Raw genomic sequence first — 26,322 nt, forward strand, 5'->3', positions numbered from 1 at the left:
CTTCATTTTTTATACTTGGATGTAGTGATACCAGAGGGCTTCCCTGGTATCTCAGCAGTAAAAAATTTGCCTGAAATGCAGGGGATACAGATGTGGGTTTGATCCATGGCTAAGGAAGATCCTTGGAAGAGGGGATGGCAACCCACTCCAGTATTCTTGCCTAGAGAATTCCATGGACAGAGAAGCCTGGCCGACTATGGCCCATGGGAGCACAAAGAGTCAGACATGACAGAAGTGACTGAGCAGCAGAGGTAATGATACCAGAAACAATAAAATATATGCATTTTGATTTAGAGCTTATTGTGCAGCAATAGTATTAAACTATTTCACCCCTTTTAAGGGTGAAATTATATATGACACAGGCTTGCAATTGTTTTTCTTTGGGTTCATCAATTTCTTTTTCTATACTTATTGACTTATTCCATCTCCTTTCAATTCAAAGATTTTCACTATAAACTTTTGCCTAATTCTTATTCAAAACATTTTAAGCCCTCCCATTTCTACTTCAATGAGAGCTGACTTTCTGAAACTTATTCCTTGTTACCGGGGGAACAAATACGTGTAATTGTATTGTTCTCGTCTGTGTACCTCACCCATCAGTTATGCCACACATGGACAGCATTAGTTACATCATGGGTCCAATAACGTTCCCTACTAATACCCATTGTACATTGCATTGCAAATACCAACTAATCTTTAACTCAGTCCATACATATGACCCATTCTTCGTGGTATTTGGGGTTTCCTGATAGCTCAGTTGGTAAATAATCTACCTGCAATGCAGGAGACCCCGTTTTGATTCATAGGTCAGGAAGATCCACCGGAGAAGGGATAGACTGCCCACTCCAGTATTCCCGGGCTTATCTTGTGACTCAGCTGGTAAAGAATCTGCCTGCAAGGTGGGAGACCTAGGTTTGATGTTTGGGTTGGGAAGGTCACCTGGAGAAGGGAAAGGCTACCCACTCCAGTATTCTGGCCTGGATAATTCTATGGACTCTATAGTCCATGGGTCACAAAGAGTTGGACATGACTGAGTGACTTTCATTTTCATGATATTTTAATATAGTTTCTTCTTAACATATGTGATTCTCTGATCCATTGTCATCTACTTCTCTTACAAGTGAATAAAATATGCCCTATATAATTCTGCTGTAATTTTATCAAATAAACATAACTTTATTTAAACCCTATGATTATTTATTTTAGGAATGCAAATGGAAGAAGTATATGAGTGGGACTAACACACACACACACAGAGGCCCGTCATCTTGCTTCATTTCAAGTTCATGTCATCACATATCAGGCAGCCAACACTTCGACAATTCTCATAACACTTCATTAATGTTTGTTCCCTAACTGTGTTTTCATATTTCATTAAATCTACTATATCTGTTCCCATCTTCCAGCCCCACAAACTATTGTTTTTGCATTAAAACTTTGATAAATAAAATTGGGTCAACAAATATTCTCTCATATTTCTCCATTTCCACTAGAATTAGGTTTCAAAATTACCTTAAGTGAAAGTTTTATTATAAATACTATTATCATTATTTCACTTATATCTACTTTTATTTTATCATTAAAAAAGTTAAGAAATGCATTGTTTAATTTAAGTTATTAACTAATTTTCAGATAAAGATCTCAGAATTTCATATTTGTCTGTTTTATCCTTTGTATCTTAAATCTCAAATTCAGAACTATTTTTAAATAAAACCATCTATCATCTTACCTTCATGGATTTACATGAAGTTATCTATGAGAATATAGATGTTTTGACCCTGTAAACTTTTATAATTCTTTTGAGTCAAGAAGTCACTGTCATTCTGGAGGATTCTTCAAAGATCAGCAGCTCTGAAACAGGAAGTAGTCATGCTAACCCTGGGGGACATTTTCTCTTGAGTATCAGTTTAATTTCTAGAAGACTGCTTCTGTTTGCTGGTCATCTGGGTTTATGTTTTAAAACTACTTTTTCTGTAGATGACTTGTTTTCTGCAGCTCCTTCTTGGCATAAAGGTTCCCCTCTGTGGGGGTAGAAACTTAGCAGAGAAATGACACTTCATTTTCTCATATCAATAGTATTTTCTGGAAAAAAAATTAAAACTTTCAATTTATTGCATTTCAGGCCATGTAAATTTGCCTTCCTTAATTTAATTCCCATAATTCATCCAGATCTCATCTTTCACATCTTTAGAAAAATGTGTCACTTACTAATACACAAACGTGGTATGTTTGTTCTTTCCAATCCATTGCAGGGAAAGTTAGATTCCTTTTCAGAAGTGGAACACTCTGTTCCTAGATTAACTTTGGTGGAAATTAAAGTATGTTTTTCTGCTGACAAAAATCTGGATAGGTTTATTCATGTTAGGATAGCTAGTCAGTCATCAGCATAGGTATCTAGCAGAATCAAAATGAAAGGCACCTTAAAAATAGCCTAGAGCCCATTATGCAGAGTGAAGTAAGTCAGAAAGAGAAAGACAAATATCATATATTAACACACACGGACACACACACACACACACACATATATATACATGTGCTCGAGAAAAATGATACAGAAAAACCTATTTGCAAGGCAGGAATATAGACGCAGACATAGAGAACAGACCTGTGGAGACACTGAGGGAAGGAGCAGGTGGGAAGAGCTGAGAGATTAACGCTGAGACACAAACTGCCACATGTAGAACAGACAGCTGGTGGGAAGTTGCTCCATATATAAATCACAGCGAGCTCAATCTGATGCTCTGTGACGACCTGCAGCGGGTGGGGAGGGGGTGGGAGGTTAAAGACAGACGGGATATATGTACACTTATGACTGATTTACTTTGTTGTACGGCAGCACCAACACAACACTGTAAAGCAATTACCCTCAAATTAATAAATTAAAAAAAAATAAACATTTAAACACAATTATTTAAGACAGGGAAAAAAAAAAAAAAAACAACTCTCCTGTCAAAATGCTTTTTCTATTTCAGCTGCTTCCATGCAGGTATGTAGGTAAAATTGTCAGGAATGAGGTTACAAGGCCAATATCCACTTCTGCTCATAAGTACATTTTTTCCCTTTCTGTTTAGAGATTCTTTGACAATTTGAAAACACTGTCAGTGTTTCTAAAATTGCATTTCATTTTTGTATTTTAAATTTGCTTATCTTTATTACAGCATGTTCCTCATAAATTGGAGCTATGTACTCTTTTTTAGGATTGATATGGTATCCATGTCATTTAGTGTCATGTTTATTTACAAACGAGAATTGCACTCATGATTTGTTTCAACTAAGTTTTACATACTGAATGGAACAAATCGAATGTCCATCACCCATGTGAGTAAACTGATCCAATCCCTAATTCTGTCATTAGGATAGTGAATTGAATATTTCTCTGTTCAATTTAATATGACTATCACGTGAAAACAAATCTACAGTGTGAGACAATACCTCAAATATATCAGTGTAACAAAATAAAGAAGCATCTTGCAATCATATTAGAGCACACGTGTGCAGTCAGTGATGCAGAAACCCTGGCTGTTTCCATCTAGGGGTCCCACTGTTCCTACTTCTTCTTTGTAGTTTCCTAATGAACCTTCAGCATGCAGAAACCTGAGATGCCAGACAGACAGAACATAAGGAAACAAATACACTATTCAGAACCTCTATACATAATGAACACATCACTTCTACCCTTATGCCATTGCAGAAGCTAATCGCCTGGTCCAATGTAGTTCTGAGAAGGTTAGGGAATGATGTTCACTGTATGTCAATAAAACAGATGTAATTGAAGAGCATAAAGCCAGACTCTGCCATAGTTCTCACTTTTGGTCATTAAAAAAAGGGAGTTATAGCATGCTGCAACAAGTATACCTTTAGACTGAAGACTTAACATGACACATAATGGAATAAGTATTTATGGTACATATTTATGCATATTAATTTGTTTTATAGATATATTTGAGCCTAACAACACAATGTCAGTATTATTTCCATTAGGCTTTGATGCTTAAATTAGCAATAGTATTGAGGCATAATCTTCATAACACAAAGCAAGACCTTAAAAATTCAATCAAAGTGATTATTTGAGATATACTTGACTTATAGCATTATATTAACTTCTGCTGTTCAACATAAATATATTTTAAATGATCATCACAATGTCTAGTTAATATCCATCACCACCCAAAGTTATGTGTTTTTATTTCTTGTGATGTGAATTTTTTTAAAATTTCTGTTAGCAAGTTTCAAATATACATAATTATTTAACTATAGTCACCATGCTCTATTATATTTTCTTGGGCACCAAAGTCGATGTGGATGGTAAGCAGCCATGAAATTAAAAGGCGTTTGTCCCTTGGAAAGAAAAGCTATGACAAACCTAGACAGTGTATTAAAAAGCAGAGACGTCATTTTGCTGACAAAGCTATGGTTTTCCCAGTAGTCACGTATGAATATGAGAGTTAGAAAATAAAGAAGGCTGAGCACCAAAGAATTGATGCTTTCAAACTGTGGTGTTGAAGAAGACTTTTGAGGGTCCCTTGTACTGCAAGGAGATCAAACTGGTTAATCCTAAAGGAAATCAACCCTGAATATTCACTGGAAAGATTGGTGTTAAAGTTGAATTCCAATAAACTGGTCACCTCACGCAAAGAGCCGGCTCATTGGAAAGACCTGACGCTGAGAAAGATTGAGGGCAAAAGGAAAAGGGGGCGATGGAGGATGAGATGGCATCACTGACTCAATGAACATGAATTTGAACAAACTCCAGGAGATAGTGAAGGACAGGGAAGCCTGATGTGCTGCAGTTCATGGGGTTGCAGAGTCAGACGCTACTTAGCCACTGAACACCACCACAACCATGCTGTACACTGATTGGATTGCTATACATTTCAATAGTGGTTTTATAAATATGACTAAATTAAAATTCACTGCCTTGATGTTTGTGTTTTATTTCTCTTATACATATATTTTGTTCATTGTTTTAATAGACTTTTAGTATTTATGTATCACCTAGACAGCATATTAAAAAGCAGAAACTTTGCCAACAAAGGTCCGTCTATTCAAGGCTCAGAGAAGGCGATGGCACCCCACTTTACTACTCTTGCCTGGAAAATCCCATGGATGGAGGAACCTGGTAGGCTGCAGTCCATGGGGTCGCAAAGAGTCGGACACAACTGAGCAACTGAACTGAACTGAACCATTTTTTTTTCCAATGCTCCTTATTAACTTTTAGTTGTAACTGTAAAGTTTGCAAAATAAATATCTGCCTAATATAATCTATCATTAAATAAATTATATACTTTAATATGCAAAATGTTAAGATCATGAAAAGAAAATATTCCTATTTGTACAATCTTTTTCCAAATCCTGAAAGATGATGCTGTGAAGATGCTGTGAAAATGCTGCACTCAGTATGCCAGCAAATTTGGAAAACTCAGCAGTGGCCACAGGACTGGAAAAGGTCAGTTTTTATTCCAATCCCAAAGAAAGGCAATGCCAAAGAATGCTCAAACTACTGCACAATTGCACTCATCTCACATACTGGTAAATTAATGCTCAAAATTCTCCAAGCCAGGCTCCAGCAATATGTGAACCATGAAATTCCTGATGTTCAAGCTAGTTTTAGAAAAGGCAGAGGAACCAGAGATCAAATTGTCAACATCTGCTGGATCATGGAAAAAGCAAGAGAGTTCCAGAAAAACATCTATTTCTGCCTTATTGACTATGCCAAAGCCCTTGACTGTGTGGATCACATTGAACTGTGGAAAATTCTGAAAGAGATGGGAATACCAGATCACCTGATCTGCCTCTTGAGAAATTTGTATGCAGGTCAGGAAGCAACAGTTAGAACTGGACATGGAACAACAGACTGGTTCCAAATAGGAAAAGGAGTTCATCAAGGCTGTATATTGTCACCCTGCTTATTTAACTTCTATGCAGAGTACATCATGAGAAATGCTGGACTGGAAGAAACACAAGCTGGAATCAAGATTGCAGGGAGAAATATCAATAACCTCAGATATGCAGATGACACCACCCTTCTGGCAGAAGGTGAAGAGGAACTAAAGAGCCTCTTGATGAAAGTGAAAGAGGAGAGTGAAAAAGTTGGCTTAAAGCTCAACATTCAGAAAACGAAGATTATGACATCCGGCCCCATCACTTCATGGGAAATAGATGGGGAAACAGTGAAAACAGTGTCAGACTTTATTTTTCTGGGTTCCAAAATCACTACAGATAGTGACTGTAGCCATGAAATTAAAAGACGCTTATTCCTTGGAAGGAAAGTTGTGACCAACCTAGATAGCATATTCAAAAGCAGAGACATTCCTTTGCCAACAAAGGTTTGTTTAGTCAAGGCTATGGTTTTCCCTGTGGTCATGTATGGATGTGAGAGTTGGACTGTGAAGAAGGCTGAGTGCTGAAGAATTGATGCTTTTGAACTGTGGTATTGGAGAAGACTCTTGAGAGTCCTTTGGACTGCAAGGAGATCCAACCAGTCCATTCTGAAGGAGATGAGCCCTGGGATTTCTTTGGAAGGAATATTGCTAAAGCTGAAACTCCAGTACTTTGTCCACCTCATGAGAAGAGTTGACTCATTGGAAAAGACCCTGATGCTGGGAGGGATTGGGGGTAGGAAGAGAAGGGGACGACAGAGGATGAGATGGCTGGATGGCATCACTGACTCGATGGACATGAGTCTCAGTGAAGTCCAGGAGTTGGTGATGGACAGGGAGGCCTGGTGTGCTGCGATTCATGGGGTCGCAAAGAGTCAGACATGACTGAGTGACTGATCTGATCTGATTTGATCTTTTGCTTTGTATTATTGCCTTATTAATTTTTATTGGAATACAGTTGATTTACAATGTTATTTAGCTTCCACCATACAGCGAAGTGAATCAGTGATACATATACTTTCTTTGACTCTTTTTAAGATTCTATTCCCATGTAGATTATTACAGAGTACTGAGTAGAGTTCCTGTGCTATACAGTAGGTTCTTACTAGCTATCTATTTAGACAGGTTAGTATGTATATTTCAATCCCAATCTGTCAGTTTACCATTCCCCTTCCACCTTTCCCTCTTGGTAACCTTAAGTTTGCTGGCAATATGTGTGATTCTATTTCTGCTTTGTAAAGAGATTTATTTGTACCAGTTTAATAGATCCCGTATATACATGATATGATATGATATGATATGATATGATATGATACTTTTCTTTCTCTGTCACTTCACTCAGTTTAACAATCTCTAGGTCCATCCGTGTCACTGTGAATGGCATTATTTCTTTCTTATGACTGAGTATTATTCATATATATATATATATGTAGCACATTTATTCTTTAATTTATAAACACCATGATACTTCTTTTTTTTGTTTTCAATTGTTATTTGTTATTTGATGGACATTTTAAAATATGAAAAATGTTAATATTGGTCATCTTATTGTCTGTTTTATGATCTGTTCATTCTTTGTGTTGATCCAAATTATTTTAATCTGTATTATTTTCTTCTACTTGAAGAGCTTCCTTTTACATTCTCATATGCAAATATGCTTGTGATATATTTTTTTCCCTTTAGTTTGTATATTGATGTTTTTATTCTTAAAGTTCACTTTCTGTTTTGTGGGATAATTTTGTTAGAAAAACCATTCTAGTTTGATACTTGTTTTATCCAGTTCTTTAAAGAAGTAATCTGTTCTTCAATCCTAAATAGTTTCCAAATTGAAATCTGCATCAAACAAATCTGTCCCATTGTTATGCTATGTATTTAACCCTGGTTACTTCTAGGTTTATCTTTTTTTTTTTTTTAATTTTTTTTTAGGTGTGTGTGTTTGAAGGAGATATTTGTTGGGCTCTCTATCACATATCACTGAGGTCTTTATCAATCACTGTCTGAATTCTGCACTGTTATGAAAAGGCATGCTGTCCAGTAAAGTAAATCCTCCCACTTTAATGTTCTTCAGGAGTGCCTTGGCAATAATTGCTTGTCTTTATATACACAATTTAGAATCAGCCAAGTCACACACACACTCCCCATACACCACCTCACCCACCCATACACCAAAGGAATTTTATCCTAATCTATGGGATTTCTGTATCATTGAATTGAATTATATCAGGAAAAATTGACATCTTTTAAATATTGAGTTTTCCAGTATATAAAAATGTTATAACAATCCATTTATTTCCTTATCTGAAATTTCTCTCAAATTATTTTCTAGTTTACTAAATAAACTTCCTACAGGTTTTTCATTTCCATTACTTTTAAAATTTTCATATCTTTGTTCCTATTTAAATACTATTTTTAATGTCTACTTATTTTTTTCTTTTCAGTGTGGAAATAAGGGCTTCCTAGGTGGTGCTAGTGATAAAGAACCTGCCTGCCAATGCAGGAGACAGAGGAGATGTGGGTTTGATCCCTAGATCAGGAGGATTCCTTGGAGGAAGGCATGACAGCCAACCCTAGTATTCTTGCCTGTAGAATTCCATGGACTGAGGAGCCAGGCAGGCCATGGCCCATAGGGTCGCAGAGAGTTGAACATGACTGAAGCGACTTAGCATGCACGCACATATGAAAATAAATTGATTTGTGTTTGTTGATTCTGTATCCAGTACACATGTTGAATTCATTTATTATGTCTAATAACTTCATTGTAGATTATTAAATATTTTCCACATATTCATATATAATGTCTTCCAACAATTGGGTTAATAAAACCCTGGTGGCTCAGATGGTAAAGAATCTGCCTGCAGTGTGGGAGAACCAGGCTTGATCCCTGGGTTGGGAAGATCCCCTGGAGAAGTAAATGGCTACCCACTCCAGTATTCTTGCCTGGAGAATTCCATAGACAGAGGAGCCTGGCAAGATACAGTCTACTGGGTCACAAAGAGTCAGACATGACTGAGTGAATAACACTTTACAGTGTTCACATATACATTTTATTCTTTCTCTCTCTCTCTCTCTTTTTTCACTGTATAGGCTAGTATCTCTAGTAAAATGTTGGGGGAAAAAAAAAAAACTGTAAGAGAGAAAAATCCCTTTCTTTGGTTCAAATTGCAGAAAGACGTGTTTCAATATTTTTTAATTTAATAGTTTGTTAGCCCTATTGTTGAGATTAAAAAAAAAAATTACTTTAGTGTCATCCTTTACTGAAAGCATTCTTTAACTTCTTATTTCCCAAACTTAAGTTAAACACCATTCTAATATTACAAGTTCAATGTGGATCATTTTACTGTATGATTTATTTTATGCTTTTATGCTAAATTACTTTATTATTTATCTAGTAACAGTTTATTCCCCTAGAGTATGAAATTTAAGTGAAAACTGGATTTTTCTTCTCTGTAATGCATCATTGTAACTACATGATATAGTTACGTGAAGCTTTTTTAGACATGAAAACCAAATCAGTCACCATATGAATTCTCTTTATTGATGACAGTCAATGCTATATGGAAGAGAACAACCATGCAGCTGATCCCTGCCTCAATACTGGACAATGTATGGGATACAATCAAATGATATTATTTTAAATTGTAAATTTTGGACATAATTTGCTGTGCAGTAACAGAATATTGAAACAGAGGACTTTAAAATGGCTACAAAACCAACTTTTAAATTTTACTTCCTTCATTCCTTTCAATGGGTAATATGTAATACCCACAGTAGTCATCTGTGACTGTCATCTGCACATTATCTCCTCTGAAATGATTGCTGTAATTTTGGTGTGCTTTTTAGATGTCTTTTTGGATGACATAATACCTACTCAAAGAAGAGAACTAGCTTGTGGATGAATTATGGTCTTATGAAAAACAATTTAAACACATAGTATAATAAGAAAAAGACAGATTTAAAAGAAAATATAAAAGAAAAAACCTTCTTCAGATTGCATCATTTCCCAATCATTTTGACTGAAAATGATCCAGTGTATCATCTGTAGTTCAACTCTTTCCATTTGAAGAAATACAAGATCTTTTTTAATAGTTTTTTTTTTGTTTGTTTAATATAATGATTCTGTCTTATCAAGTATCATCCTTTACAACCAGGAAAACTTGGGAAAATAATACACTTGCCAGGGTCCAGCCCCAGTGGATCCAGGGATTTCAAAGGGGAGACGGCTTTGGCGATCAGGATACAATAGAATTAAAGATATAAAGAATGGTTAAATAAGGGTAGCTCAGTGAAAAAATTCAGTGGAGAAAAGAGGCTGAATAACTTGGTTTACGTGGAAAGCTAATAAAATTCCAAAATAAGGAATTTGCGTCACCTACGTAGGCCGCAGGCGCCTTCCCGTTCTCCCGAAAGAGAGGAAAAACTAAGGCCTCCTCAGTCAGATCTTAGAAGCCCAGGCATAGTTAGTAGGCTTGACGAGCCTCCACGTTCCAGATCGGAATTCAGCCAGAAGGTGACAGAAAGAACGACATGGGGAGACCAAGTTTCGGTGAACAAGGCCTGCACTTTATTTTCCAAAGTAGTTTTTATACCTTAAGTTGTGCATAAAGGATAATGGGGGAAGGGGTAGAGTCATGCAAGGACAGCAGTCCTTGATCCTAATCAAAGCCAGGCTTTCTTCCTGCAAACTTATCATATGCAAAAGTTTAGGTGATTTACATCAACTTCTGGCCAGGGGGCCTGTCAACATTTTAAGATTCTTTCTTCAGAAAACTTATTTTTCTCTAAAGGTGATTATTCTAAAGTAAGGCACCACCCTCCAAAAGCATTAGATAAAGTTGCATTCCTATAGGGCAAAGGTGTGGTGGGCTATAACAAGAAGAGAATTAACTCAAGGGTCCAAGGTTACAAACATTAAAGCTCCTCCTTACATTCCTATACACCAATTATATTAATCAATACACTCCCAGGGACACAGTAGGTAAGGCATATGGAAACTTAGCAGCAAACATTGGCCCAACAAGTGAAAAACCCTTCACCAATACAATTTCTAATCAACCTTTTAACTGCTCGTAGGAATCTGTATTTAGACAGTTTAGAACATCTCATGCCTCTCATGGTTGGGAGGCTCTGAACAATCACATGTGGCCGGAAGAACCTATTTAGGCAGGCTAGAGGACTTCCAAAGGAGTTTGTAGGTTGAAACACTCTTGTCATGCCCAGGAACTTTATTAACTGGAGCTGTAAGTTAACTCTTTTTTCAGAGAGAGATGGTGGGGGACAGCCCCCGTAAAGTCAGAGGTGTAGGTGAGAGCACAAAGCAGAAAGTAGGCAGACTCTGGTTTTGGGGGTAGATGCTCGAGAATTTCCAGGGGGACTCCTGAGGCTCCATCCTGCCTTTGCATATGCCGAGCCTCCTTCCTCATGACCTTTGCCATGGAGGAGTTTCTCAAGCTGGCTCCTGGCATATACTACATGTTTACATATTTTTATTTTAATTTCAATTATATACTTCACCAAAAGAATTTAAAAAAAGAGTTCTTAGAGAATGGATAACACTATATGGACACAAAATGACTGAATCCTGTACATCTTATATCTCCAAACAGCAAACATGAATTAATATTTTTTGCATTAGTAAAAATTAAGATAACAAATTATCAAGATGCTAGTAGCATGATTTGGCTACATAAACAAAGCATATCTACAAAGAAGAATTCAGAGAGAAGCAGAGGGTAAAAATTTAGTGCCACACTACAAAATTCAAGGGTCATTATGCAGAGTTTTGTTTTTAATCTTACAGAAGGATCAAATTGAAGTCGTTGAAAGGTAAAATGTCTAAAGTTAAAAACACATAGCTATTTAACAGCTGTTCTCCAAAATGTTGCCATCTGTACTATCTAAAAACATCATGAAAAGAAAAAAAAAGTGCATGATAGTTATATGAACAGGAAAGTACAAAAATATCTATGGTTTTAGGGGAAAAGGTAGGTAAGTGATACTACCTTTTCTCATAATATTGCAAGTCACCAGTAAATTTGTGGACTGAATATAAGATTGCCTAAATACATAGTTTCTTATCAGCAAGACACCATAATATAATCCTGATATTAGAAAATCCAGCCTAAAACAATAAGACTAGGAATGAATAAACATAATAAATCTATTAGTCATGTGGAAAAAGCAAACTATTTCTGATTGTACAATGACAAAATTAAATAGGAAAACAGAAAATGAATTTAAATCAAGCCTCTAATGCTTTACATTAAGGTATAAGTTTTCTTAACGCCGTCAAGACATCCTTATTTCTCAGAGTGTATATCAGGGGGTTAAACATCGGGGTGATAACAGTATAGAAAAGTGAGAGAAATTTGTCTGTTCTGGAAGAATTTTTGGATTTAGGTCGTAAATATGTAACAATTGCAGATCCAAAGAATAAAGTCACAACCATGACATGAGATGAGCAGGTGGAGAAAGCCTTTGCTCTTCCCGTTGCCGACGGCAACTTCAGGATGGTGGAGGTGATTCTACTGTAGGAGCCAAGTATCAGCAGAAAAGGGACCGTGACAAACAGCACAGCAACTGTGAAGACCAGCATCTCGTTCAGAAACGTGTCCCCACAGGCCAGCTTCAGTACCGGGGGGATGTCACAGAAGTAGTGATTGATTTGGTGGGATCTACAAAAGGACAGAGAGAAAATCTGGCTTGTCTGCCCTATCTCAATCGGAATGCCAGTGACCCAGCAGGCAGCCACCAGCTGGACACAGACCTTGTGGTTCATGACCAGAGGATAGTGCAGGGGGCTACAAATGGCCATATAGCGGTCATAGGCCATCACTGTGAGAAGCAGGCACTCTATGTTTCCAAATATAAGGACAAAACTCATCTGTGTTGCACAAGCAAACAAAGAAATATGTCTTTTCTGAGTCCAGAGGTTTATGAGCATTCTAGGAAGAGTAGCAGACACATAACAGATTTCCAAAAAGGAAAAATTACCAAGGAAAAAGTACATGGGGGTCTGGAGAGTCTGGTCTGTCCCAGTTATGAGAATAATGATGCCATTTCCCATCAGAGTTATCACATAGGTAAACAGAAACATCACAAAAAGAAACATTTGGAGATTGGGAATGTCAGAAAATCCCAAAAGAACAAATTCCATTGTTGAAGTGAGAGTCACATTCACTAGATATTTTTGAGGTTCCATCTGTGAAAATAGCACAGTTAGACATTTATCATTTTTGTTTTGTAATTTCTATAAATTAAATGGATTTAGGGTAATCATTAATAGTTCATAATATTTCTATTCTCTATTAATGTCTAGTATTTTATATCCTGGACTCAACATAACTGAAGTTTAATGGGGAATATGTATGCTAAATTCTAAATATAAAAGCATAAGTTACAATTCAAGGTTTAACTTTAAATAAAAGTGATATGTTTAAGAATTATGCACTTTCATTTTGAATCTGTTTGTGTGCAGAGCAAAATCTATCCGTTTTACTTTTATTAAAAAAGCAAAATTCTGAAGCAGAAATATTTGCATCCCACTTTCTCAGTGGTAGGGCATCACCAAATTCTGTAACGTATTTTTCAGGAATTTCCCAACTCTTCCATTAGAACTTTTTCAAGAATAAAGCATGCCTTTCTTTCCATATTCTGCAATGATAGCTCTTACTTCTTGTGTGTGCACTTTATTTGAGACCATTCTGACTGGCTTTATCTACTAAAATAAGCAACATAGCCATTAGGCATTATAAAGGAGGAACATTTATTTATCTTTTACAAGGATGCAGCTTATGTCTGACAGTGTTCTTGACTTATCGGCTATTTAATTAATAATGACAAACTCGAAGGAATTACATTGATGATATGATTTTTGAAACTCTGCCTGGTAAATCTATTCCAAAATCTCTTTGATGTGCCAGAGGTCACTTTCATTTAAAAATTATCATGCTAATAATATATATATAAGATGCAGCACATGAAAATTAAAACTGAAAACTTTAAATTATTTAAAATAAGGCTAATACACAGTTGTCAAAAATATCAAAAGCAGAGAATAGCTATTTTAGCTAGTAGGTAGGTAAGCAAGTATGGTTTAGTGAGTAATTAGTGAGACCTACAGACACTCAAATTTCTTCTATATTGAGATATACTTGGAAAATATAAGAAATTTTTTCTTCTTTTTTTTTTAATTTTTAGTTTATTTTTAACTCTACAATACTGTATTGGTTTTGCCATATATCAAAATGAATCTGCCACAGGTATACAATGGATTATTACTCAGCCATTAAAAAGAATACATTTGAATCAGTTCTAATATAAGAATTTTAAAAGAAAGGTGATTAGGAAACTGTAGCTTTAAACATAAGTAGGAAATTGGAAAACACAAATGACTTTAACTGTGCTACTCTTGTGTTAGTAAGCTACTTGCAATAGCATATTATTGAATTGTGTTCATGTTATGGTATATTGATATTATAGATGAAGAAACGAGGGCTCAAAAGTTTACATGATTAAACTAAGGAAAAAAAAAAAAAAGATGTTCTCTTTGACTTCCAGGATTCATGAGCATTGTGAGAAGGGTAACATTTCCACAGCTATTTCCAAAAGGAAAGAATTGTCAGGGAAAGAATACATAGAAATGTAGGGGTCAAGACCTACTTTTGTTATTAGAATTATGGTTTTATTGCCCATCAAAATAATGATATACCTAACTAAAAACAACCCAAATAGAAGCCACTGGAGATGGTGAACATCAGCAAAGACCCAGAGAAGAAATTCCTTCAATTTAGTTAGATTTTATCCTGGTATATTTATTTTGGCTTTTTTTGTTTTCCATTGCTGTTCGTTTTTTGTTGTCTTCTCTTTTTTGTGTTTCCTCTGTAGAGAAAGATTTAGCATTTGCTTTCACTACTTCATCCCCAACATTTCTTGTTCTTCAGTGCTAAATAAATTATAATTTCTAATTGTACAAGTCCAGCATTTTGACAGTTAAATTTTCAACATATACCATGAACAAGATTCATGGTAAGACAAAATTTTTTGCGTGTTATTCTCAACAGTGAGCCATTTAGAAAAAAACAATGACTGTGTGCTGTCTCTAAATTATCTATACTATACCTCTTTCTTGTAAATGTTTAAGTGTTTATTATTAAGGGAAATAGATATTAATGCTCAAATACTGCTATTTTTGAACTTAAGTCTCCATTACTTGGAAAAATTAAAATTATTAAGAAGATGTATGATGATATTCCATATCAGTTTGTTATTGGTCATATTACCATCTCTCCCCTATCTACTTCAGTTAGGTCTGTATATTTAATATTAATTAGCAGGTTAAATCATGTGAGTAATATAAAATCAGTATTGAACTCAAAATTATTTCATTATATTAATTTAAGAGCATTTATTTTTTCTTAAAATAGATGTTCCTTGAATTCCCCAGAACTTACAATTGTATGAACTAGATTGTTTTATATTCCTTTCAGTTCAGTCGCTCAGTTGTGTCTGACTCTTTGCGATTCAGTGAACTGCAGCACACCAGGCTTCCCTGTTCATCATCAATTTCTGGAGCTTGCTAAAATTCATGTCCATTGAGTCAGTGATGCCATCCAATCACCTCATCCTCCGTGCTCCCCTTCTCCTCCTGCCTTCAGTCTCTCCCAGCATCAGGGTCTTTTCTAATAAGTCAGTTCTTCACATCTGGTGGCCAAAGTATAGGAGCTTCAGCTTCAGCATCAGTCTTTGTTTTATATTAAATCTCTGCTTAAAGTACCATCTGTGGCAGATGGATGTTGATATATGGCAAAACCAATACAATATTGTAAAGTTAAAAAATAAAATTAAATTAAATTAAAAAAAATCATCAGGATTCTAATTAATTTAAAAATGCCATTTAAAATATATTGGCTCAAAATGAAGTTATCTCCCCGCATTATATAAAATATATCAGTTATTCAAGTCTTTAGCATTTCAAATAATTTAATATTATTATTAAATATTTTTAACTATAAACTATATATGATCTAGTCAGAAATACATGGAAGTTCCTTTAACATATCACTCTTGCTGTTATATATTAAGTATTAAAATTTAAAATAAAAGTTATAAACTAAAGCTTACAAGAATATAAAATAGTTCATATTTACCATTCTTATATAATATGATGCTGATTTTATCTCGCTGTAGAGGATAAAAATAATTATATTGGTTTATGAGAAATCACAATTTAATCAGACATTCAACTTACCTTTAAAATATTCCGTTCTTTCCAAAATAAAGGGCTCTTTAATAAAGTTTCTCTACCCCATGAGATCTCTTTGACCAGTCATGTTACATTTCCAATTAAAAGCATCATTTGGCACCCTCTGATTTCTTTTATTTTTCCCAGGTAGTTCTCACTCCACCCAGAGTACTTTCTCTCCAGCCACTCCATGGACTAGAGTGCACAGCACACTTTTTATTTCTTAAAAATGAATAAGGTGCTGAGCAGTATAACTGGAGACTATCTAAAACTGACACACACCGAATTCAAATGCTGTCATGAACACTCTACTGTGAGCCTCTTTCTGTTAACACTGAGCTTGCAGCACAGTTTCCTGAACATGTTTTTCTTATATCCTCCTATATTATATTCTTAATTGCTATTTAGGGTCCTGCACATGTAATTGCCCAGATGATAAATACTATTTTAATTTTTTTTAATATAAATTTATTTATTTTAATTGGAGGTTAATTACTTGACAATATTGTATTGGTTTTGCCATACATCAACAGGAATCTGCCAAGGGTATACACGTGTTCCCCATCCTGAACCCCTCTTCCTCCTCCATCCCGGTACCATCCCTCTGGGTCGTCTCAATGCCCTTATATGTTATTGATTCTTCCCTAGGCACCAGGGAGAACTAAGAGATAGATAGATGCTGTATTATTATTCTTAGAATAAAAAAAAAATTAGAACCACGGATAACAGAGGTTTTATTTTCTGTTTCACATTTCTAGTGTGAATGCAGTTGTAAGGGAAAATAATACCAAAACTTTGTATAGGATAAAATAACTTAAATTCTCCAACTGAGATAGTGTAGAAAAGATACAACCTGTGTCTTCTGGGCTTCAGTTCTGGGAAAAAACAATTATTCCCAACACCTAGATTGTTTCAAAAATGTTGATTTGTACCCAGTCATGTTACTTATTAGTAAACAGTGGCTTCTAAGGGTTTATGATTACAAACATAAAATATTTCCCTGAGACCGAGCTCTGATAGTAATGGTATAACAGAGTGACTATGAAGGTAATAACAGAGTATCAGGGATCATGTGGAAGACATCATGGAAGGTGCCTGAGGAGTGGGTGATGTGAAACACCAGCCAGGTCTGAGCTACTGCAGGTGCATAACCGAAAAGCAGCTGTGCTGGAAGGAGTTCTAAAGTCTCATAATTAGCACAGTATAGGATTATGCATGGATAGAGGAAATTTCTGATGCCATAGAAAATAAAATTCAGAGAAAAGACACAAATTTATCGTCCAATACCAAAATACCATAGCATATTTGCAAAATATAGACTTTTAAATTAATTTTATTGGAACAGCACCGTAGCTTTAAAATAGGAAAGCTTTACATAATGCATAGGTTTAAATAGTGTAGAAAATGAGCGAAACAATGAAAGCATTCTAAATTAAAATTTGTATAATCTTGAAACAAGAAAACTTTGACTTTGGCTCAAAATTAAAATTCAGGACACAAAACATGAAAAAACACAAAAAACACCTACATAAAAGTAGGTACTTCTGCCTGATGGAAACGAGCAGGCACCAAAAGTAAAGGTAAACTAGGATGGGTAAAGTTTTGGAAAAAATACGTCATGTCTCAGATGGATTTTTATTTTCCATTACAAAAAGACATTTTTAGTTATCAAGGAAAAGTCTAAAGTGAAATTAGAAAATGATACAAATAGTTTAAGGAACACTTCACAGAAAACAGAGGGAAACAATTGTTTAAAAATGGGAAGATACTCAACTTGTTAATGAACAAGGAATAAAATGTAACTGTACAGAGATTTAGTTGTTAAAAATAATTAGAAATTGATACAAATTAGAAATTGATAATGAAATTAGAAATTGATACAAATAGTTTAAGGAACACTTCACAGAAAACAGAGGGAAACAATTGTTTAAAAATGGGAAGATACTCAACTTGTTAATGAACAAGGAATAAAATGTAACTGTACAGAGATTTAGTTGTTAAAAATAATTAGAAATTGATACAAATTAGAAATTGATAATGAAATTAGAAATTGATACAAATAGTTTAAGGAACACTTCACAGAAAACAGAGGGAAACAATTGTTTAAAAATGGGAAGATACTCAACTTGTTAATGAACAAGGAATAAAATGTAACTGTACAGAGATTTAGTTGTTAAAAATAATTAGAAATTGATACAAATTAGAAATTGATAATGAAATTAGAAATTGATACAAATAGTTTAAGGAACACTTCACAGAAAACAGAGGGAAACAATTGTTTAAAAATGGGAAGATACTCAACTTGTTAATGAACAAGGAATAAAATGTAACTGTACAGAGATTTAGTTGTTAAAAATAATCTGATATTTTTCTATGTAGTTTTCTGGGAAAACACATTAATAGGCTAATTATATTGAGAAAAACTGAGAAATTAAAATTTATCCTATAATAAAAATAGCATACCAAATTGGCAAAATAAGAGCATTAAAAAAAAATCTGCTATTGGACTACTGAGATAATTTTGAGAAAGAAATATGGATTTTTATTAATACATTATAATAGGATGGGAAAATCTTCTAAGGGTTTACACATTTACATATTTTGAAAGTAAATAACAAAAGAGTTATAGTACATGTTTCTATATTGTTAAAGCAAAGAAAGTTTTTTTTGGATTGACTCAGAATTAGAATTTAGAACCCCAAAACTGAAAAATCTACACAAAAATAAAAAATTCTACTTGGTACAACCTTACACTAAAAATAAAATTAAAATGTTTTGATAAAGATGACAAAACATAATACCCCACCTAAAGTGCTATTTGCTTTTATTAGTAACCTCCACTTAAATATCAGGAAGTCAAAATAAAACAAAAGTAGAAAAATGAACCAAATAGTTAAGTAACAGTTCACAGAAAAAGGAGGAAAATCATCATTTAGAAATAGGGATGAAATCTCAATTGCATTCAAGATAAGGGAATGAAAAATGTATATTGTGTAGATTTAGTACATGAAACAGTCTAAGACATTTCCCCAATCAATCTTTTGGGAAAATATACTTTTTACACTCCTGAGAATGCCAATGCCCAAACCTGTGGAGAAGAACTGGGCACCTTCAATTACTCTTTGAATCAATAAACATGCATAAGTATGATTTTATGTCCTTCTGCATTTTTCAGCATTGTTTGTAAAAGATGATCATTCACCCAATTGTGAATGATCAAATGGACTGTCTCTCTTTGACTTAATGAGCCTTCATTTTGATGCTGTCATTGACTTTTACTTTTTCCATAGCTATCTGTTTCCTTCAAAATAGGAGTTTTGTAATTTTTTATCCAAATTTGTCTAGTGTTTTCAGCAGGAAGAATGTCTTGCTGTGACCCTATATGTCACAACCAGAAATGAAAGTTACTTCTTCATCATTTTAAATGTTCCTAATTATATTCAACTTGATTTTACTACATAAAATACTGTTTTTGTGTACTTTATAATCCCTCCTTCAATAATCTTATTCATTTATTAATATATCTCCTCTATAAACTGCCAGTGAACTTTATCTCTTTACCTCTTTACCCCTTCATAGTGTAGCAGTTTAAAATTTAAATATCCACAGTAATCTTTATTTAATGATAATGAAGTCTATTGTAGATACTTTCATATTATTTCATTATGTAAACATTTACAAAATTTTGAGAGTAGTAGCAAATTATATTCTCAAGTAGAGGAAATTGGATTTCACAGTAATTAAATCATCAACCCAATGGCATAGCTATTAAACATCAGAGCTTGTTCCATGTCCTATATCATTAGATGTCATTCCAATTTTGTGCATATTTTTCTTCCACTGAGAGATCATTTTACACCCGAGGCCAGAGTGCATTCACATAATCATTTAACTTTGTTTTTCATTGCTCCAGAATCAAGCTTTTTTCTTTTTTTTTCATAACTAAGAAGAGGGAAAAAAAAAAATCTTGTTACTTTTCTATCCCAGAAGAGAATTAGTGTTTTTTGTCCCTGAGATATCCCTAAAGATTTCAAGAGCCAGAGAATCTGGTATAAGAGTTCAAATGCTCAATACTCATAGCATCTTTTAACTGAGCACGCAGTTCATTTTCACAGGTAATATGAAAGGATTTTCATTGACTACAAAATATTTTAGAAGCGATAACCTTAAATCTCACACTAGATTCTATGCCTTAATATTTAACTCTTAGATACATTTTTATATTTAATTCAGAACTTAACTAAGGATTGAGTGAGGAAATTTATGAGACCATAGTAGAGGAAATAAGAAAGACTCCCTGAATTTTTAGCCCAATATAGCTATAAATCAGAAAATTGTTTTAATTTCCTAGATGGAAGACAGCAGTCGGAGTAAGGGTATAAATAAATGGCTATATTTAAACTTTAGGAAAATTAGTAAATGGAAAGAAAATTATTTATTAACCAGCCATTGGGTATATGTCTTTTGAAGATCATTATTTTTTCTCACGGAGGGATATAAATTAATTTTAAATTTATTTCACTAGTTAGCTGATTGATCTAGAAGCTATAGCAAGATTTTTGTTTCATTTTGTTTTCATAGTCTACTTAAGCTTGATTTTAAAAAAGATTCAGGCACATAAGAATGTTAATTTGTATTTCTAGGGGCATAGCAATTCCAGAATTGTGGCATGTTACAATTAGCTTGTGATATGTTGATGGTAATAGCATGGGGTCTGGCAACAGAGAAATTTGTACTTCAGCCTTGGTGCCTCTAGTAATTCACTGTGTGAGCTTACTCAGTTCATAGGCCTAGCTGGTCCTTCAGTTGTCTATTGGATAAAAGAATTCTCATTTATTTGGTTGTAGGTTGCTATGTAGATTGCATATATACCATCTCCAACCTCTTGTAGCCACTTTATGGTTTGTGGTAGCTATTAACACAGCTTTGTTTTTCTCAAACTCAGTGTATTCATTGCATGAGTGTCTATTATTGTGTGTGTTTCCCACCTGTTTGAGAATTGAGGAGCTCATTTGATTTAGTTTTTCAGAATGATGATACTTTGTCAAAAATCTGGGACCCATCTTCCTAGACTCTTACTCTCAAAGTGAAATCAGCTAGATGCGAAAACAATCAGTTCTAATTTCCTTAATTAGTGGACAGAATCACCTGTTTGAAGAGCATCCTGGATAAAGTAAATGACCAAGTACTTTTTGTCTGTGTGTGTTAAGTCATGACTGACTTTTTGCCACCCCATGGACTGGCCCACTAGGCTTCTCTGTCCATGGAATTTTCCAGGCAAGAGTACTGGATTAGATTGCCATTTCCCTCTCCCGGGTATCTTCGTGATCCAGGGATCAAACCCACATCTCCTGCATTGGCTGATGGATTCTTTACCACTGGCACCACCTGGGAAACACAGTTTGTCTATCATTCCTAATTTCTCTACAATGAAATAGGTAATTGCTCTAATGAAGCATGATTAAGTATAACATACGCCTTCATCCATAATCCACCTTTTGTACCTATGGCTGACTCATGTTGAAGTTTGATAGAAAAAAACAAAATTTGCAAAGCAATTATCCTTCAATTAAAGAATAAATAAATTTAAAAAAGAAAAGAAAGAAATGGAGAATAGAAAAAAAATAGATCAGAGATATAAAGGTTTATGAGAAAGTTGTAAAGGACAAAATTATTGGGATATTTAAGTAAACATACTATTATTTTATTGATATGCCCCACATCAGAATGCAACGAAAGAGAATTTTTAAGATGACTGATAGGATTAAATACTGGACTCAGTTAGTTTAATTTCATGAGAATGATATTTTTAATTTATATTAAGTGTCATGTAACACATAAGCTTAACTAAAAGAAGACCTACTTAAGATTTTGGTTTGGAGTCCATTTATTATCCAATGCTTTGACAAAAATTTGATTTCCTAGTTCCCTATTTATTTATAACTTCCCCATCAAGTTAAGAAAAATTTGAAACAAATTATAGTCATATTTAATATGTATGCATCCTTCACATATCATTGATACTTTAATAAAACATTTTAATACATCTCATAAATAAGAAATCTGTTGTCATACCATGTTCATATAGTTAAAATATGCACCAAAATTTTGATCAGTTTTATTCTTTTGTTTGAAGGCTCAAGTTACTTTGGCTAAATCACATTAGGGGCTAAATATGAGATTAATATTAAGGTTCTAGAGTTAAATACAATATTTTTTTATCTTCCACAACTGTGCTGCCTCAAACACATCAGTTAAATAAAAATTAGAATCAAAATAAAGCTAAAGTTTCCCTTGTGAGGGTTAGTGAACATGTATTATGAAGAATTTCTTTATTAGACAATCTTGATGTATTTTTCAAAATTTGCCTGCATATTTGAATTATCTTTACTGTATTTCTTATCTGTCTAATTCCTATTTTGAAACTGATTCTTGTCAATCAACATTTTTGTGTGTAATATATAGATTTTGAAGCAGAAAGACTGATAATAAAGAATTTTAAAAACGACTATATTGTCGATACTCAAATAATACATTTAGTACACTTAATACCTTTAATGTTAATAAACTTGATGGTTTTATAAGATATTTTATTAATATAACCATTCAAACTAAACTGGAATTTTTATAATACATTTGTGTGTATATATGTGCTTTCAAGAGTAATATGTGAGTTCTTTGAATTAACAAAGAGATAAACAGTTGGTTTAGTTATATATTATATTTGTACCATATATATTTCTCTAAGGATTAAGTAAGATTTTCCTTTTTGATTTGACAACTCCATAGTTGAAAAATTATTTATTATATGAATTAAGAAAAATTTTCACATGAATGGTGGAACTATCTGGGAAAATGAAGACATGGGACTTTGTTTTCCTTCTAAAAGTGATTTTAGGCTGATTTGCTCATTCTCTATTTGATGTATGCATGTCTCATTATAACAAAGACATAGTGCATTTCACGTTAGTAATATAAGCTATTGGTAGGTCACTGAATTCAGCTCATTCCCACCCACAGCAGATTTTTCATTCATCTGTATAGCACACTGAAGAAAAACAAGAGTCATGATACTGAAATCTTGGTCCTAAATACAGTAAATGAAATATCGGATTGCTTCAATACTGGAGACTTTAGGAACAGATACTGATGACCTTTTAACATTTTGCTTGTTTGTTATGGACTTTGCTTTCTTCTTACTCCACTGAATAAGCAACAGTCTGACATAGGGAAATATGAGCCATAATAAAACACTACATTGTGGTTTATATAGTCATGTGCTTCTTTTAGCAATACCTTTTCTAAAGAATTATTATCTGTCATCAGGAGATATTTACAATTGGTACTACTTATATCCAAGGGTTCTACTTCCCTGGATACAATCAAATGTAGATCCAAAGTATTGTGAAAATAATGATTTGCAGAGTTCAAAAAGTAAAACAAATTTGCAGCACATCGACAACTATTTTAAAAGCATTTAAATTGTATTTACAACCTTTTAGACAACATGCACATTATACTAGGTTTTATAAGTAATCTGTAGATGGGTTCAAGTACGTGAGAAGAGGTGTGTTGCTTATATTGTAAATTGCCGGGGTCCAGCCCCGGTGGATCCAGGGAATTCGAAGTGGGGACAGCATCGGTGAGGATCAGGAAACAACTGCTTAATTAAATGTTAATTAAGGATATAAAGAGTGGTTAAATAAGGATAGCTCAGTGAGGAAATTCAGTGGAGAAAAGAGGCTGAATAATTCAGCCAGAAGGTGAGAGACAGAATGACATGGGGAGACCAAGTTTCGGTGAACAAGGCCTGCACTTTATTTTCCAAAGTAGTTTTTATACCTTAGGTTATGCATAGAGGATAATGGAGGAAGGGATAGAGTCATGCAGTAAGCCAGGCTTTCTTCCTGCAAACTTAATCATATGCAAAAGTTTAGGTGATTTGCATCATCTTCTGGCCCGGAGGCCTGTTAACATTTTAAGATCCTTTCTTCAGAAAACTTATTTTTCTCTAAAGGTGATTAGTCAGGCGCCACCCTCCAAAAGCATTAGATAAAGTTGCATTCTTATAGGGCAAAGGTGTGGTGGGCTATAACAAGAAAAAGAATTAACTCAAGGGTCCAAGGTTACAAACATTAAAGCTACTACTTACATTCCTATGCACCAATTATATTAATCAATACACTGCCAGGGACACAGCAGATAAGGGATATGGAAACTTAGCAGCAAACATTGGCCCAACAAGTGAAAAACCCTTCACCAATACAATTTCTAATCAATCTTTTAACTGCTTAAAGGAATCTGTATTCAGACAGTTGAGAACATCTCATGCCTCTCACAGTTGTGAACTAAAACACTCTTGTCACGCCCAGGAACTTTAATAACTGGAGCAGTAATTTAACTCTTTTTCAGAGAGAGGTGGTGGGGGACAGCCCCCCTGTAAAGTCAGAGGTGTAGGTGAGAGCACAAAGCAGTTAAGTAGGCAGACTCTGGTTTTGGGGTAGATGCTCGAGAATTTCCAGAAGGACTCCTGAGGCTCCATCCCGCCTTTGCGTATGCCGAGCCTCCTTCCTCATGACCTTTGCCACAGGCAGAGTTCCTCACGCTGGCTCCCGGCAGTAAATATCTTCTCATTTTATATAAAGAACTTGTGCATCTTTCATTTTGGTATGGAGGAGGGAAATTCTGGAACTATGTGCTCCACACTTAGGGATGACTGTATCTTATAGTAATTATAGAAAATTCAGGTACCAGAATGCCTAAGTGGTTAAGGCATTGGACTTAAGAGCCAATGGATTTATATCCTTGTGGGTTCGAACCTCACTTCTGGTACAAGTGGATCTGCTTGGGCTTCCCTGGTGATTCAGACTATAAAGAACCTGCCTGCAATGCAGGAAATCCAGGTTCGACCACTGGGTCAGGAAGATTCCCTGAAGGGAATGGCTACTACACACTCCAGTTTTCTTGCCTAGACAGAGGAGCCTGGTGGGCTGCAGTCCACGGGGTTGCAAAGAGTTGGACATGACTAAGTGATATTACAATGATAATAATAATAATCCTATTTCCTAGTAATCTGGGGACATGATAAAGTTACATAATTTTCATGTTGGTTTTTAATTTTTAATTTTTATTTATTTTAATTGGAGGTTAATTACTTTACAATATTGTATTGGTTTTGCCATATATAAACATGAATCCGCCATGGGTGTACACGTGTTCCCAATCCTGAATGCCCCTTCCACCTCCCTCCCCATATCATCCCTCTGGGTCATCCCAGTGCACCAGCCCCAAGCATCCTGTATCCTGCATCAAACCTGGACCGGCGATTCGTTTCTTATATGATATTATACATGTTTCAATGCCATTCTCCCAAATCATTCCCCCAATCCCTCTCCCACAGAGTCCAAAAGACTGTTCAATACATCTGTGTCTCTTTTACTGTCTCGCATACAGGGTTATCATTACCATCTTTCTAAATTCCATACATATGTGTTAGTATACTGTATTGGTGTTTTTCTTTCTGGCTTACTTCACTCTGTATAATCGGCTCCTTGGTTGGTTTTTAACATTTAAATTTAACACTATCTTTTGATGTAAAGCATAAAGCGTCTGTCTACAAAGCGGGAGACCTGGGTTCGATCCCTGGGTTGGGAAGATTCCCTGGAGAAAGAAACGGCAATCCACTCCAGTACTCTTGCCTAGAAAATCCCATGGATGGAGGAGCTTGGTGCAGGCTACCGTCCATGGGGTCACAAAGAGTCGGGCACGACTGAGCGACTACTTCGCTTCACTTCACTTCTGATGTAAATGTATTTGCTCACATTTTACAAATTGTAAACCTTATGCATACTGTAGAAAATCTGGGATTAGCACTCAGATGTGTATTTTCTACTATAATAATTTTGGGATTAAAAACTCATATTCATTTGTCTTTGTGGATTTTAAGATGACATAATATGAAAGTGAGCAGTCATGAATTTAACAGAAAATAAATTAGAAGTTAAAACATGTAAACTGACACTATTTTTAACATGAAAATTTAATCAACAGCAGTTAATTTATTTTTATAGAGTAATGCATCCACTTGGACACAACTTTTAATCACTGGACTGTTCCCTCACTGAAAAGGATTTCTCAGAAACAGATGTGAAGATATAATTGGTGGACTCTATTTTTGCCATATATTGCTTTTGGAATGTAAAA

At 34.7% G+C, this 26,322-nt stretch overlaps 1 protein-coding gene across 1 annotated transcript; it reads right to left on the bottom strand.

Moving 5' to 3' along the window:
* Positions 1-12,138: 12,138 nt before the first annotated feature.
* LOC104986795 (olfactory receptor 10AG1-like) lies at positions 12,139-13,032 on the bottom strand. Its single transcript, XM_010837478.1, has one exon. The coding sequence runs from the start codon at positions 13,030-13,032 to the stop codon at positions 12,139-12,141; it is 894 nt and encodes a 297-aa protein (XP_010835780.1).
* Positions 13,033-26,322: the final 13,290 nt, after the last annotated feature.

This window comes from Bison bison, unplaced genomic scaffold, assembly GCF_000754665.1.
Source record: "Bison bison bison isolate TAMUID 2011002044 unplaced genomic scaffold, Bison_UMD1.0 scf7180017864074, whole genome shotgun sequence".
Classification (NCBI taxonomy): domain Eukaryota; kingdom Metazoa; phylum Chordata; class Mammalia; order Artiodactyla; family Bovidae; genus Bison; species Bison bison.

Bases quoted from the DNA above. Each gene is read 5' to 3' on its own strand.
- LOC104986795 (XM_010837478.1), bottom strand. From the start codon at position 13,032: ATGGAATTTGTTCTTTTGGGATTTTCTGACATTCCCAATCTCCAAATG.